This window comes from Anomaloglossus baeobatrachus, chromosome 3, assembly GCF_048569485.1.
Source record: "Anomaloglossus baeobatrachus isolate aAnoBae1 chromosome 3, aAnoBae1.hap1, whole genome shotgun sequence".
NCBI classification, from domain to species: Eukaryota; Metazoa; Chordata; class Amphibia; order Anura; family Aromobatidae; genus Anomaloglossus; species Anomaloglossus baeobatrachus.
The window spans coordinates 209,809,922-209,827,071 of NC_134355.1; the positions used below are offsets into that span (position 1 = coordinate 209,809,922).

At 46.8% G+C, this 17,150-nt stretch overlaps 1 protein-coding gene across 2 annotated transcripts in view; it reads right to left on the reverse strand.

Annotated features, from left to right (window-relative positions):
- The window catches only part of CEBPZ (CCAAT enhancer binding protein zeta), a 165,362-nt gene that overhangs the window by 75,708 nt on the left and 72,504 nt on the right, over window positions 1-17,150 (reverse strand). For both annotated transcript variants that reach the window (XM_075339701.1, XM_075339702.1), the window contains exons 7-8: window positions 16,373-16,426; window positions 3,466-3,568 (exon numbers count right to left, since the gene is read on the reverse strand). In XM_075339701.1, the coding sequence (XP_075195816.1) occupies window positions 3,466-3,568; window positions 16,373-16,426 (157 nt within the window). The remainder of the gene's footprint in view (window positions 1-3,465; window positions 3,569-16,372; window positions 16,427-17,150) is intronic.

Genomic DNA, 17,150 nt, shown 5'->3' on the forward strand with positions numbered 1-17,150 from the left:
TGGGGGCATTTCATGAGCAGGATGGATGGGGGCATTTCATGAGCAGGATGGATGGGGGCATTTCATGAGCAGGATGGATGGGGGCATTTCATGAGCAGGATGGATGGGGGCATTTCATGAGCAGGATGGATGGGGGCATTTCATGAGCAGGATGGATGGGGGCATTTCATGAGCAGGATGGATGGGGGCATTTCATGAGCAGGATGGATGGGGGCATTTCATGAGCAGGATGGATGGGGGCATTTCATGAGCAGGATGGATGGGGGCATTTCATGAGCAGGATGGATGGGGGCATTTCATGAGCAGGATGGATGGGGGCATTTCATGAGCAGGATGGATGGGGGCATTTCATGAGCAGGATGGATGGGGGCATTTCATGAGCAGGATGGATGGGGGCATTTCATGAGCAGGATGGATGGGGGCATTTCATGAGCAGGATGGATGGGGGCATTTCATGAGCAGGATGGATGGGGGCATTTCATGAGCAGGATGGATGGGGGCATTTCATGAGCAGGATGGATGGGGGCATTTCATGAGCAGGATGGATGGGGGCATTTCATGAGCAGGATGGATGGGGGCATTTCATGAGCAGGATGGATGGGGGCATTTCATGAGCAGGATGGATGGGGGCATTTCATGAGCAGGATGGATGGGGGCATTTCATGAGCAGGATGGATGGGGGCATTTCATGAGCAGGATGGATGGGGGCATTTCATGAGCAGGATGGATGGGGGCATTTCATGAGCAGGATGGATGGGGGCATTTCATGAGCAGGATGGATGGGGGCATTTCATGAGCAGGATGGATGGGGGCATTTCATGAGCAGGATGGATGGGGGCATTTCATGAGCAGGATGGATGGGGGCATTTCATGAGCAGGATGGATGGGGGCATTTCATGAGCAGGATGGATGGGGGCATTTCATGAGCAGGATGGATGGGGGCATTTCATGAGCAGGATGGATGGGGGCATTTCATGAGCAGGATGGATGGGGGCATTTCATGAGCAGGATGGATGGGGGCATTTCATGAGCAGGATGGATGGGGGCATTTCATGAGCAGGATGGATGGGGGCATTTCATGAGCAGGATGGATGGGGGCATTTCATGAGCAGGATGGATGGGGGCATTTCATGAGCAGGATGGATGGGGGCATTTCATGAGCAGGATGGATGGGGGCATTTCATGAGCAGGATGGATGGGGGCATTTCATGAGCAGGATGGATGGGGGCATTTCATGAGCAGGATGGATGGGGGCATTTCATGAGCAGGATGGATGGGGGCATTTCATGAGCAGGATGGATGGGGGCATTTCATGAGCAGGATGGATGGGGGCATATCATGAGCAGGATGGATGGGGGCATATCATGAGCAGGATGGATGGGGGCATATCATGAGCAGGATGGATGGGGGCATATCATGAGCAGGATGGATGGGGGCATATCATGAGCAGGATGGATGGGGGCATATCATGAGCAGGATGGATGGGGGCATATCATGAGCAGGATGGATGGGGGCATATCATGAGCAGGATGGATGGGGGCATTTCATGAGCAGGATGGATGGGGGCATTTCATGAGCAGGATGGATGGGGGGTATATTAGCAGGATGGGGGGTATATGAGCAGGATCATATACAAGGCAGGAGGATCCTTATCAGAATGGGGTACCTTAGTAGAGAATTTGGGGACATTACCCCCATAACACAGTGTCAGCAGCAGATCCTCGCCCCATAACAGTGTGTCATTACCATATTTTTTGGTTAAAATTTTATTTTCCTCCTCTAAAACAAGGGTGCGTCTTATAGTCCGAAAAATACGGTATATATATATACATATACACACACATACATATATATACATATACATGTGTATATATATATACACATGTGTATATATATATATATATATATATATATATATACATATACGTATGTATGTATGTATGTATGTATGTATGTATGTGTATATATATATATATATATATATATATATATATATATATATATATATATATATATATATATATATATATATATATATATATATATATATATATATATATATACATATATATATACATATACATATATATATACATACACACACACACACAGTACAGAACAAAAGTTTGGACACACCTTCTCATCTCTACATCAACTGTTAAGAGGAAACTTAGTGCAGCAGGAAACCACTGCTAAGGACAGGCAACAAGCAGAAGAGACTTGTTTGGGCTAAAGAACACAAGGAATGGACATTAGACCAGTGGAAATCTGTGCTTTGGTCTGATTAGTCCAAATTTGAGATCTTTGGATCCAATCACCGTGTCTTTGTAGAAAAGGTGAATGGATGGACTCTACATGGCTGGTTCCCACCGTAAAGCATGGAGGAGGAGGTGTGATGGTGTGGGGGTGCTTTGCTGGTGACACTGTTGAAGATTTATTCAAAATTGAAGGCATACAGAACCAGCATGGCTACCACAGCATCTTGCAGCGGCGTGCTATTCCATCCGGTTTGCATTTAGTTGGACCATAATTTAATTTTCAACAGGACAATGACCCCCAAACACACCTCCAGGCTGTGTAAGGGCTATTTGACTAAGAATGAGAGTGATCGGGTGCTATGCCAGATGACCTGGTCTCCACAGTCACCAGACCTGAACCCAATCGAGATGGTTTGGGGTGAGCTGGACCGCAGAGTGAAGGTAAAAGGGCCAACAAGTGCTAAGCATCTCTGGGAACTCCTTCAAGACTGTTGGAAAATCATTTCCGGTGACTACCTCTTTAAACTCATCAAGAGAATGCCAAGAGTGTGCAAAGTAGTAATGAAAGCAAAAGGTGGCTACTTTGAAGAACCTAGAATATAAGACATATTTTCAGTTGTTTCACACTTTTTTCAGTATTTCATTCCACATTTTTAATTCATAGTTTTGATGCCTTCAATGTGAATCTACAATTTTCAGAGTCATGAAAATATGTGCATTTTCTTAACCTTGTTATACTATCTATATGTCCTTAAATTTTCCAACGCTTGATTTCAAGATTTGTGAACTACAAAACCTACTAAAAATCATTTGAACAGGAAAATAAAGAAAACTCATTGAATGAGAACGTGTGTCCAAACTTTTGGTCTGTACTAATATATATAATTTACTACTTTGAACTACACATCATCGATTTACAGGAAAACATAAAAGTGGCTATAGTATCAGATGCCAGAAGACAAAGGACACTGTGCAGAGCTAGCAGCATGCACCAAGAGGGGCACAGTGAAGAAAAAAGGCTAAGAACTGTACTTTTATATACGAGACAACACACCACTGTATAAAACCGCTAGTAACAGCCTTTTGGGATAAAAAGAATTCCCAGGAGTGACCCTTTAATTAGTACGTTAAATTGAGTAATAGCAGATAATGTTCTAAGAGCTTTGTCTAATTCCACCTGGACGCAGCTTGGTGAGCAAAGTATTACCTTTTATTTTGGGCTGTTTGGGATTACGGTACACAAATCGGTCCAAGAACCTCATCAGAGTGAAATCTTGCAGAGGATCACCCGTGTACTGAACAGAATTTGCCTAAAATAATAAAAAAAAAAATTGGTACAAAGCTTTCTGTTGTCTTCGGGTGTAGCAAATGTTTCATATTGCATTGCATGAGTACACAGCCTGCTGAGTTTTTGGAGCAGAAACTAAATAAAAACTCAAGCTTTTGAGAAGGATTTCAGCTCCTAAAAAACTCCTATAAAACTGGGTACATATTCTAACCTAGTTTCATTATCTATCCTTTCATCACGAACTGGCAAAAAAGGTAAAACAAATGCTTCAGGTACTCTCTGGAGGGGCTGTTTACTACTAAACATCAGCTTAATCAATTCAGGACCCTAATGAGAATATACAGAGAGTATGGAAAGTATTCAGACCCCTTTAAATTTTTCACTCTGTTTTATCGCAGCCATTTGGTAAATTCAAAAAAGTTCATTTTTTTCTCAATGTACACTCTGCACCCCTACTTGACAGAAAAAAAAACAGAAATGTAGAAATTTTTGAAAATGTATTAAACAAGAAAAACTGAAATATCACATGGTAAAAAGTATTCAGACCCTTTGCTCAGACACTCATATTTAAGTCACATACTGTCCATTTCCTTGTGCTCCTCCTTGAGATGGTTCTACTCCATCATTGGAGTCCAGCTGTGTTTAATTAAACTGATAGGACTTAATTTGGAAAGGCACAAACCTGTCTGTATAAGACCTCACAGCTCACAGTGCATGTCAGACCAACTGAGAAATATGATGTCAAAGGAACTGCCCAAGAGGAGCTCAGAGACAGAATTGTGGCAAGGCACAGATCTGGCCAAGGTTACAAAATAATTTCTGCAGTACAAGGTTCCTAAGAGCACAGAGTCCTCCATAATCCATAAATGGAAGAAGTTTGGGACCACCAGAACTCTTCATAGAACTGGCCGTTCAGCCAAATTGAGCAATCATGGGAGAAGAGCCTTGGTGAGAGAGGTAAAGAAGACCCCGAGATCACTGTCTGAGCTCCAGAGATGTAGTAGGGAGATGGGAGAAAGTTCCACAAAGTTTCAACACAATTACATAGTTTGACACAAGAACATAGTTTGAATTTATCCTTATACGTTTCCCATTGGGTTTCTTTCGTTTTTTTCTCTTTGTTTTTCTACTTTACTGTTGATCCCCATTTGATAGGTGCTCCATGGACAATGCTACCAGGTGTGTATCTTGTCAGATGTATGCATGCCTTGAGCAGCCGTTCGAGGGTGACTATATCTGCACTCGATGCAAGCATGTTGCGTATTTGGAAGCCAAAGTAACTGATCTAAATAAGCAGCTTGCAACACTAAGGGGCATTGCAAACCTGGAGAGGAGTTTAGAGCTCACTGAGCTTTCTCTGTCTGGGGCCAGTGATATGGAGGAGGGTGGAAGTGGGGAAGATCAGGACCCAGAGGTAGGTAGCTGGGTAACAGTTAGAAGAAGAGGTAGGGGGAAAAGTGTCAGGGAGCCTAGTCCTGACCTGGCACAACCTAGTAAATATGCCTGTTTGGCTGATATTAGGAATGAAGGGCCTGGACTAGGGTCACTACAGCAGGATGTTGCTCCTAGCAACCAGGAAAACAACTGCTGTAGGAAGGAGGGAAATAGGAGTGCAGCAAAGCCCAGACAGATGTTGGTGGTAGGGGACTCTATAATTAGGCGGACAGACAGGGTCATCTGTCGCCGAGACCGTGAATGCCGAACAGTGTGTTGTCTGCCGGGTGCTCGGGTTCGGCATATTGTGGATCGGATAGACAGATTGCTGGGTGGGGCTGGGGAAAACCCAGCGGTCATGGTGCACATTGGTACTAATGACAAAGTTAGAGGCAGGTGGAAGGTCCTTAAAAATGATTACAGGGAACTAGGAGAGAAGCTGAAGTCCAGGACCTCCAAGGTGGTGTTTTCAGAAATACTACCGGTGCCACGAGCGTCACTAGAAAGACAGCGGGAGCTTAGGGAGATAAACATGTGGCTTAGAAATTGGTGCAGGAAGGAAGGGTTCGGGTTCATGGAGAACTGGGCCGACTTCTCAGTCGGCTACAGGCTCTACGGTAGGGACGGGCTGCACCTCAATGGGGAAGGTGCAGCTGTGCTGGGGGAGAAAATGGTCAGACGGATGGAGGAGCTTTTAAACTAGGATCGGGGGGGAGGGAGGGTAGTGGAGCAAATAAGGGGATAGATAGAGCAGATAGAGACAGGGAGATGGTAGGGGTCAATGAAGGATTAGGGGGGGATGGGACATACAAGGAACGTAGGGAGGCTAGGAGTAATAAAGGTGTTAATAGGATTAAATGTCTACTGGCAAATGCAAGAAGTCTTGCAAACAAAATTAATGAATTGGAGACTCTTATGCCAACCATGGATTATGATGTGGTGGGCATTACGGAAACCTGGCTGGATGAAAGCCATGACTGGGTGACAAACATACAGGGTTATAGTACATTTAGGAAGGACAGGAAAGGCCAAAAAGGTGGTGGGGTGTGTATATTTATCAAATCTAACCTAAAACCTGTGTTGTATGATGACATTGAGGGGAACAGCAACAATGTAGAGTCAGTATGGGTAAATGTACATGGGGAGGGGAATAATGGAAAAATGCTAATTGGAGTTTGCTATAAGCCTCCTAACATACCTGAACAAATAGAGGGTGAAATGCTGGAACAAATTGAAAAGGCAGCTAATAATAATAATCGGGTTCTTATTATGGGGGATTTTAACTATCCAGACATGCAGTGGGACATAGAATCTTCTGGTTCTGCTAAAAGCTGTAAGTTCTTATCTACCATTCAGGACCATTTCCTCTCTCAGATGGTAGATGAACCGACCAGGGGAGATAATTTGCTAGATCTGGTCCTGTCAAATAGACCGGATACAATTTCAAATCTACAGGTCCGGGAGCACTTGGGCACCAGCGATCATAATATGGTAAGCTTCGACATAATATTCAATAGAACATTTCAAAGGGGGAATGCTAAAACCTGGAATTTTAGGAAAGCTGATTTCAACAAATTAAGGGAAGAGCTTAAATGTGTAGATTGGGACAGAGTCATGGTAACTGGGGATACCGAACATAAATGGGGTAAGTTTAAGGATATACTGCTAGAGTCCTGTAAAAAACTTATACCCTCTGGTAATAAAATGTCCAGGAATAAAAAGAAACCACTATGGATAAATAAGACTGTACAAAGTATAATAAAACAAAAACAAAGGGCGTTTAACATCTTAAAGGCTGAGAATACAGAAATAGCATTGCAGGAGTATAAAGATATCAATAGGCAATGCAAAAAAGAAATCAAACAAGCAAAACTAGCTACTGAAACAAAAATCGCCAATGACATTAAAATAAAATACATTAATGCCAAAAGGAAAACAAAGGATAGTATCGGACCCTTAAAATATAATAACAAGTTAGTTATAGAGGACAAACAAAAGACTGAGATATTAAATAGGCATTTCTCATCTGTATTCACCAAGGAACTGACTGTACCAGGGATCATTCAACAAGTGAAAAATCAAAGTCCACCACCCGATATAATTAATTTAACACAAGATGAAGTACGCCTACGTCTGAGTAAATTAAACATTGACAAATCCCCAGGGCCAGATGGCATTCATCCACGAATATTGAGGGAATTGAGCTCCGTAATCGACAGACCGCTGTATCTCATCTTTTTAGACTCACTTGTAACAGGGTTGGTGCCTCAGGATTGGAGGATTGCTGATGTGGTACCGATATTTAAGAAAGGTAAGAGGGTAGATCCAGGCAACTACCGTCCAGTAAGCCTGACATCAGTAGTATGCAAAGTTTTTGAGGGCATTTTAAGGGATGACATGCAAAAATATATTGCAGAAAATAATATGATAACTGACAAGCAGCATGGATTCATGAAAGATAAGTCGTGTCTAACCAACCTGTTGGGGTTCTATGAGGGGGTAAGTGCAAACCTGGATATTGGTAATGCAGCTGATGTGATTTATTTGGACTTTGCAAAGGCATTTGATACTGTACCACATAATAGCCTTATACTAAAGCTCCAGAAGCAAGGACTAGGGGACACAATATGCAACTGGGTAAGGAATTGGCTAAAAGATAGGAAACAAAGAGTAGTCATAAATGCTACATTCTCTAAATGGGCTATAGTCAGCAGTGGGGTGCCGCAGGGATCTGTGCTAGGACCAATTCTTTTTACTCTCTATATTAATGACCTTGTGAATGGGATTGATAGTACAGTGTCAGTCTTTGCCGATGACACCAAACTATGTAGGATATTAAAAACTGACCTGGATAGTACAATATTACAAAAAGATCTGGATAAGATGTCAGAATGGGCAGATACTTGGCAAATGAGATTTAATGTTGATAAATGTAAAGTAATGCACCTAGGACGGAGTAATCCTATAGCTGCGTATACATTAAATGGAAGTAAACTCGGGACTACAGAACAGGAGAAGGACTTGGGTATTCTCATTACAAATAAGCTGAGCAGCAGCACTCAATGTCAGGCAGCAGCTGCTAAAGCAAACAAGATTCTAGGGTGTATAAAAAGAGAGATTAGATCCCGTGATCCCAACGTATTGTTACCCATCTATAAATCACTTGTAAGGCCACATCTGGAATACGGGATCCAGTTTTGGGCTCCACATTTTAAAAAGGACATTCAGAAGTTAGAGTCAGTTCAAAGGCGGGCAACTAGACTATTACAAGGAATGGAAGGCCTCCCATATGATGGCAGATTGAAAAAGTTAGATATGCTTAGCTTAGAAAAAAGACGTCTCAGAGGAGATCTCATTTATATGTATAAATACATGTGTGGTCAATATAAAGGACTGGCACATAACTTATTTCTTCCGAAAACAATACTAAGGACCAGGGGGCACTCACTGCGAGTGGAAGAAAAGCGATTCCGACACCTAAATAGGAAAGGGTTCTTTACAGTTAGAGCGGTCAGACTGTGGAATGCCCTACCACAAGAGGTAGTAATGGCAGATACTATAACAGCTTTTAAAAAAGGGCTGGATGATTTCCTCAGTACACAAAACATTGTTGGTTATAAATGACTTAGTGACTAAATGTACAACTGGTGGAGGAAGGTTGAACTAGATGGACCTAGGTCTTTTTTCAACCTAAATAACTATGTAACTATGTAACTATCACTGCAGTCCTCCACCAGTCGGGCCTTTATGGCAGACTCTATGGAAGCCTCTCCTCAGTGCAAGACATATGACAGCCCACATAGAGTTTGCAAAAAAAATACATGAAGGACTCCCAGACAACGAGAAATAAGATTCTCCGGTCTGAAGAGACGAAGATAAAACATTTTGGTGATAATTCTAAGCAGTATGTGTGGAGAAAAACCAGGCACTGCTCATCACCTGCCCAATACAGGCCCAACAGTGAAACATGGTGGTGGCAGCATCATGCTATGGGAGTGTTTTTCAGCTGCAGGGACAGGACGACTGGTTGCAATTGAAGGAAAGATGAATGTGGCCAAGTACAGAGATATCCTGGAAGAAAACCTCTTCCAGAGTGCTCTGCACCTCAGACTTGGCCGAAGGTTCATCTTCTAACAAGACAATCACCGTAAGCACACAGATAAAATAACAAATGAGTGGCTTCAAAACAACTCTGTGACCATTCTTGATTGGCCCAGAAAGAGCTCTGACCTAAACTCAATTCCGCATTTCTGGAGAGATCTGAAAATGGCTGCTCACCAACGTTCACCATCCAACTTGACAGAACTGGAGAGGATCTGCACGGAAGAATGGCAGAGGATCCCCAAATCCAGGTGTGAAAAACTTGTTGCATCATTGCCAAGATGATTCATTGCTGTACTAGCTCAAAAGGTTGCTTCTACTCAATACTGAGCAAAGGGTCTGAATACTTATGGCCATGTGATATTTCAGTTTTTCTTGTTTAATTAATTTGCAAAAAATTCTACATTTGTTTTTTTTTTCTGTCGAGATGGGGTGCAGGGTGTACATTGAGAAAAAAGAAGGGAATTTTGTTACTTACCGTAAATTCCTTTTCTTCTAGCTCCTATTGGGAGACCCAGACGATTGGGTGTATAGCACTGCCTCCGGAGGCCACACAAAGCATTACACTAAAAAGTGTAAGGCCCCTCCCCTTCTGGCTATACACCCCCCGTGGGATCACGGGCTGCTCAGTTTTAGTGCTAAAGCAAGAAGGAGGAAAGCCAATAACTGGTTTAAACAAATTCACTCCGAAGTAACATCGGAGAACTGAAAACCATTCAACATGAACATGTGTACCCGAAAACAACCAAAAATCCCGAAGGACAACAGGGCGGGTGCTGGGTCTCCCAATAGGAGCTAGAAGAAAAGGAATTTACGGTAAGTAACAAAATTCCCTTCTTCTTCGGCGCTCCATTGGGAGACCCAGACGATTGGGACGTCCAAAAGCTGTCCCTGGGTGGGTAAAGAAATACCTCATGTTAGAGCTGCAAAGACAGCCCTCCCCTACGGGGAGGCAACTGCCGCCTGCAGGACTCTTCTACCTAGGCTGGCGTCCGCCGAAGCATAGGTATGCACCTGATAATGTTTGGTGAAAGTGTGCAGACTCGACCAGGTAGCTGCCTGGCACACCTGTTGAGCCGTAGCCTGGTGTCGTAATGCCCAGGACGCACCCACGGCTCTGGTTGAGTGGGCCTTCAGCCCTGATGGAACCGGAAGCCCAGCAACACGGTAGGCTTCAAGAATTGGTTCTTTGATCCATCGAGCCAGGGTGGCTTTGGAAGCCTGCGACCCTTTGCGCTTACCAGCGACAAGGACAAAGAGTGCATCCGAGCGGCGCAGGGGCGCCGTGCGGGAAATGTAGATTCTGAGTGCTCTCACCAGATCTAGCAAATGTAAATCCTTTTCATACCGATGAACTGCATGCGGATAAAAGGAAGGCAAGGAGATATCCTGATTAAGATGAAAAGAGGATACCACCTTAGGGAGAAACTCCTGAATGGGGCGCAGCACTACCTTGTCCTGGTGGAACACCAGGAAGGGAGCCTTGGATGACAGCGCTGCTAGTTCCGACACTCTCCGAAGAGACGTGACCGCTACCAGAAAGGCCACTTTCTGTGAGAGTCGAGAAAGTGAAACATCCCTCAGAGGCTCGAAGGGCGGCTTCTGGAGAGCAACAAGGACCTTGTTTAGGTCCCACGGATCTAACGGCCGCCTGTACGGAGGGACGATATGACAAACCCCCTGCAGGAACGTGCGCACCTGAGAAAGTCGTGCTAGACGCTTCTGAAAAAACACGGATAGTGCCGAGACTTGCCCTTTAAGGGAGCCGAGCGACAAGCCCTTTTCCAACCCAGATTGCAGGAAGGAAAGAAGGACAGGTAACGCGAATGGCCAGGGGGATACTCCTTGTGCAGAGCACCAGGATAAGAAAATCTTCCACGTTCTGTGGTAGATCTTAGCAGAAGTGGACTTCCTAGCCTGTCTCATGGTGGCCACGACCCCTTGGGATAATCCTGAAGACGCTAGGATCCAGGACTCAATGGCCACACAGTCAGGTTCAGGGCCGCAGAATTCCGATGGAAAAACGGCCCTTGGGACAGTAAGTCTGGTCGGTCTGGTAGTGCCCACGGTTGGCCGACCGTGAGATGCCACAGATCCGGGTACCACGACCTCCTCGGCCAGTCTGGGGCGACGAGTATGACGCGGCCGCAATCGGATCTGATCTTGCGTAGCACTCTGGGCAAGAGTGCCAGAGGTGGAAACACATAAGGGAGCCGGAACTGCGACCAATCTTGCACTAAGGCGTCTGCCGCCAGAGCTCTTTGATCGCGAGACCGCGCTATGAAGGTCGGGACCTTGTTGTTGTGCCGAGACGCCATTAGGTCGACGTCCGGCACCCCCCAGCGGCGGCAGATTTCCTGAAACACGTCCGGGTGAAGGGACCATTCCCCTGCGTCCATGCCCTGGCGACTGAGGAAGTCTGCTTCCCAGTTTTCTACGCCCGGGATGTGAACTGCTGATATGGTGGAAGCTCTGTCCTCCACCCACATCAGAATCCGCCGGACTTCCTGGAAGGCTTGCCGACTGCGTGTCCCTCCTTGGTGGTTGATGTATGCCACCGCTGTGGAGTTGTCCGACTGAATTCGGATCTGCTTTCCTTCCAGCCACTGCTGGAAGGCTAGTAGGGCAAGATACACTGCCCTGATTTCCAGAACATTGATCTGAAGGGTGGACTCCTGTTGAGTCCACGTCCCTTGAGCCCTGTGGTGGAGAAAAACTGCTCCCCACCCTGACAGACTCGCGTCTGTCGTGATCACTGCCCAGGATGGGGGTAGGAAGGATCTTCCCTGTGATAATGAGGTGGGAAGAAGCCACCATTGCAGAGAGTCCTTGGCCGTCTGGGAAAGGGAGACTTTCCTGTCCAGGGAAGTTGTCTTCCCGTCCCATTGGCGGAGAATGTCCCATTGAAGTGGGCGCAGATGAAACTGCGCAAACGGGACTGCCTCCATTGCTGCCACCATCTTCCCTAGGAAGTGCGTGAGGCGCCTTAAGGGGTGCGACTGACCCTGAAGGAGAGACTGCACCCCTGTCTGTAGTGACCGCTGCTTGTCCAGCGGAAGCTTCACTATCGCTGAGAGAGTATGAAACTCCATGCCAAGGTGCGTTAGTGATTGAGTCGGTAACAGATTTGACTTTGAAAAGTTGATGATCCACCCGAAAGTCTGGAGAGTCTCCAGCGCAACATTCAGGCTGTGTTGGCATGCCTCTTGAGAGGGTGCTTTGACAAGTAGATCGTCCAAGTAAGGGATCACCGAATGACCCTGAGAGTGCAAGACTGCTACCACTGCCGCCATGACCTTGGTGAAAACCCGTGGGGCTGTCGCCAGACCAAATGGCAGAGCTACGAACTGGAGATGGTCGTCTCCTATCACGAAACGTAGAAAACGTTGGTGCTCTGTAGCAATCGGCACGTGGAGATAAGCATCTTTGATGTCTATTGATGCAAGGAAATCTCCTTGAGACATTGAGGCAATGACTGAGCGGAGGGATTCCATCCGGAACCGTCTGGCGTTCACATGCCTGTTGAGCAGCTTTAGGTCCAGAACAGGACGAAACGAGCCGTCCTTTTTTGGAACCACAAAGAGATTGGAGTAAAAACCTTGCCCTTGTTCCTGCGGAGGAACAGGGATCACCACTCCTTCTGCTCTTAGTGAGCACACCGCCTGCAGAAGGGCATCTGCTCGATCGGGATGTGGGGAAGTTCTGAAGAACCGAGGCGGAGGACGAGAACTGAACTCTATCCTGTACCCGTGAGACAAAATGTCTGTTACCCACCGGTCTTTGACCTGTGGCAGCCAAATGTCGCAAAAGCGGGAGAGCCTGCCACCGACCGAGGATGCGGAGGGAGGAGGCCGAAAGTCATGAGGCAGCCGCCTTGGAAGCGGTGCCTCCGGTTGCCTTCTTGGGGCGTGAGTGAGCCCGCCAGGAATCTGAGCCCCTTTGCTCCTTCTGAGTCCCTTTGGACGAGGAGAATTGGGCCTTGCCGGAGCCTCGAAAGGACCGAAACCTCGACTGCCACTTCCTCTGTTGAGGTTTGCTTGATCTGGGCTGGGGTAAGGAGGAGTCTTTACCCTTGGATTGTTTAATGATTTCAGCCAATTGCTCACCAAACAGTCTGTCTACAGATAGTGGCAAGCTGGTTAAACATTTTTTGGAAGCAGAATCCGCTTTCCATTCCTTTAACCACAAGGCTCTGCGCAAAACCACAGAGTTGGCAGACGCCATTGAGGTACGGCTCGTAGAGTCCAGGACAGCGTTGATAGCGTAAGTCGCAAACGCAGACATTTGCGAGGTTAGGGACGCCACTCGCGGCACTGCTGGACGTATGATAGAGTCCACCTGTGCCAGACCAGCTGAAATAGCTTGGAGTGCCCACACGGCCGCGAATGCTGGAGCAAACGACGCGCCGATAGCTTCATAGACAGACTTTAACCAAAGGTCCATCTGTCTGTCATTGGCATCTTTAAGTGAAGCCCCATCCTCCACTGCAACTATGGATCTAGCCGCAAGCCTGGAGATTGGGGGGTCCACCTTTGGATACTGGGTCCAGCGTTTGACCAAGTCAGGGGGAAAGGGATAACGTGTATCCTTAAGACGTTTGGAGAAACGCTTGTCTGGATAAGCATGGTGTTTCTGGACAGATTCTCTGAAGTCAGCGTGGTCCAGGAAAGTACTCAGTTTACGCTTGGGATACCTGAAATGGAACTTCTCCTGCTGTGCAGCTGCCTCCTCTGCTGAAGGGGCAGGGGGAGAAATATCCAATAGGCTATTGATGGCCGCTATAAGGTCATTTACCATGGCGTCACCATCAGGAGTATCCAGATTGAGAGCGGTTTCAGGATTAGACTCCTGATCACCCTCCTCTGTCTCATCATGTAGAGACTCTTCTCGCTGAGACCCTGATCCGCGTGATGACGTGGAGGGTCTCTCCCAGCGAGCTCGCTTAGGCTGCCTGGGACTGCCATCTGAGTCAGAGCCTTCAGCCTGAGATGCCTGGGACCCCCTTGAGGCACGGATTAACTCCAGCTGAGGGGGACCGGGGAACGTTGCCGCAGCAGTGTCCATGGTCTGAGTAACTGGCCTGGCCTGCAAGGTCTCTAGGATCTTTGTCATAGTGACAGAAATCTTGTCAGCAAAAACTGCAAACTCTGTCCCAGTCACCGGGACAGGGTTCACCGGCGACTCTGCCTGGGCCACTACCACCATAGACTCCGGCTGACGAAGTGGCACAGGGACCGAACATTGCACACAATGGGGGTCATTGGAACCTGCCGGTAGATCAGCCCCACAAGCGGCACAAGCAGCGCATACAGCCTGTGTCTTGGCACCCTTGCGTTTTGCGGATGACATGTCGTCGTCTCCTCAGAGCAAGATAGGGTATACAGCCAAGAAGCGACCTTACAGTGCAATATATATATAAATATGGTATGGAGAAAAAAAGTACACCAATAAAACACTGTGGCACTAGTGGGGCCAGCACTAATGTGCTGCTTACCGCCCGCTTAACGCGGGTGTGTGGTCGCCAGAAATCCCTTGTCTGGGTCTCCCAGAGCCTGTGTCCGTACTCCAGCCAGACTGCATGTAGGAATGGCTGCCGGCGTCCTATGGAGAGGGGCGGGCCCTGGGCGTGTGCCGACAAAGAGCGGGAAACCTGCGTCCCACTGTGCCCAGTGAGAGGGCTGGAGTATGTAAATAAGACTCCAGCCCTCGGCGCTGACTATCGTACAGCGTCTCTCCCTTGCCCTGATTGACAGGGTGGGGGCGGGAACGAAGCGGAGCTAGGCCGCAAAAGCCGGGGACTAAATTTATAAGTGCCGCCGTCGTAAAAGCACGGTCGGCGCTACGTCCCCGGCGCACTACAAGTCTCAGCCGCGCCGCCGCTCCAGGGGCGGCCGGCGCGGCAGTCCCCAACACATAAAGTCACTCAGAGAAACTGTAGTGACTGTAACCCCAGCGCGCAGCGCTACTGTCCCCGGCGCACTAGCACACCCAGCAAGTCTGGAGTGTGCGCGGCCTGTCCATACGGGGACACAGAGTACCTGAATGTTGCAGGGCCTTGTCCCTGAACGGTACCCAGCTCCGTATCCAGCAGGTTCTACGGGTCTGTGGATGGAGCCCGGCCTCAGGGCTTGGGGGCCGGTAAGATCCCACTTCCTCAGAGCCCCTCAGGGGGATGGGGAAGGAAAGCAGCATGTGGGCTCCTGCCTCCGTACCCGCAATGGGTACCTCAACCTTAACAAACACCCCAACAGGAGTGGGGTGAGAAGGGAGCATGCTGGGGGCCCTAGTATGGGCCCTCTTTTCTTCCATCCGATATAGTCAGCAGCTACTGCTGACTAAACAGTGGAGCTATGCGTGGATGTCTGACCTCCTTCGCACAAAGCTTGAAAACTGGGCAGCCCGTGATCCCACGGGGGGTGTATAGCCAGAAGGGGAGGGGCCTTACACTTTTTAGTGTAATGCTTTGTGTGGCCTCCGGAGGCAGTGCTATACACCCAATCGTCTGGGTCTCCCAATGGAGCGCCGAAGAAATGAGCTTTTTTGAATTTACCAAATGGCTGCAATGAAACGAGAGCAAAATTTAAAGGGGTCTGAATACTTTCCGTACCCACTGTAAAATGGTGTGCACTCAATTCCTGCACTGATGATGCCGCTGTTTGATGTGACCTGTATTAAAACACTGGGTGCAGCCTATGAACGGACACTAGTCAGCAGCAGCCTTTACTGTTTTATCAGAGCAGACATCCGACGGAATATGGATGAGCTGCAGACACAAAGTGGCTGGTGATTGGATTCACCGACATTTGACAAGCCATGTCACCGCCAAACAACATGGCTGGAACAGTGCCGCTGCAGAAGGAGAGGTAGAGGACAATCCATTAACATAATGAGCGTAATGAGATACCTTGTGTTATCTTATGATCGGTGGCATATCATGGGAATAGGGATGCTTTAAAAATAGAATTTTTGTATTCAATGTAAAATCTTTTTCTTGGATTCATTGGGGAACAATGAGCAACCATCTGCACAAGGACAGTTACATTAATTAATACACAATCTTCTTAGTAATATCACTGTGGAACACAGCACCATGGCATGTCCAAAGGCATGAGAATAAGACCGGCCTAATACCCGTCATTTGGGAGCTGCACAAACACAACCCCTTTAAATCATCATGATGGAAAAATTACCAAGTCATGCTTATCCCCATAAAAAAGCGCTCCAGAAAAGGGACTGCATGTGATTTTACTAACTGTAATGCATGAAAATGACTGTATACTTATTAACTTACCTCCAGTATGGTTTTTGCAAATAATGCAACAGAAGGATGAAAATGTTCGGAGAGCTGTATGGAAACAAAGAGTTAAAATTAATAATTAGGAAAATATTCTAGTTGCAAATACACAAGTATTTCAGGAACGGTTGCTCCAATGAGTGGTACTGATGCAGTTTTTGGGAAGTACATATGAAAGATTCTTGTTTTTGTCCTTTTTATGAATCCACTCCTCGTTTTAATGGCATCATAAAGGCAAGTGTGAAAGCGTACCTACATAAGCAATAAAGACGTTTTCCTGAGTCAGTCTACACCTTTTATTCACTACAATGTATTACAATGTCTTCTGCAAAAACAGTCGCATTAGGGTGCTTCAGATAGGGTTTAATATGAAAATGGAGGACAAAAATACACCATCAGCATTCTGCCCAAGTGTTCAGAAAAATGTCAGTAATATAGCAAAAATCAGGATATTGTGAGGAGATTCATGAAAACCTTCATTATTCCAAGCAGCGGTCATGTGGAATAATGTTACGCCAGCATTATTAGTGAACTGTGGAAACAGGCTTTCTGGTATGCCACATATACCCCTCTTCATTAGCATTTTAACTGAGGAACATTCGCTTACACCTATTTAGGGTACACTTAGCCAGCAATCTGTAATTGTGGCATGTGAAGGGTTGTGATGTGCCTATGTGCACACATGCGCGGTCAATGGCAGACAGCAGTGTGAGCACCTATGTCCCAGTGATGTCCCTCTGTTGCACTTTATAAGCACCATGGGCCAGATTCATCA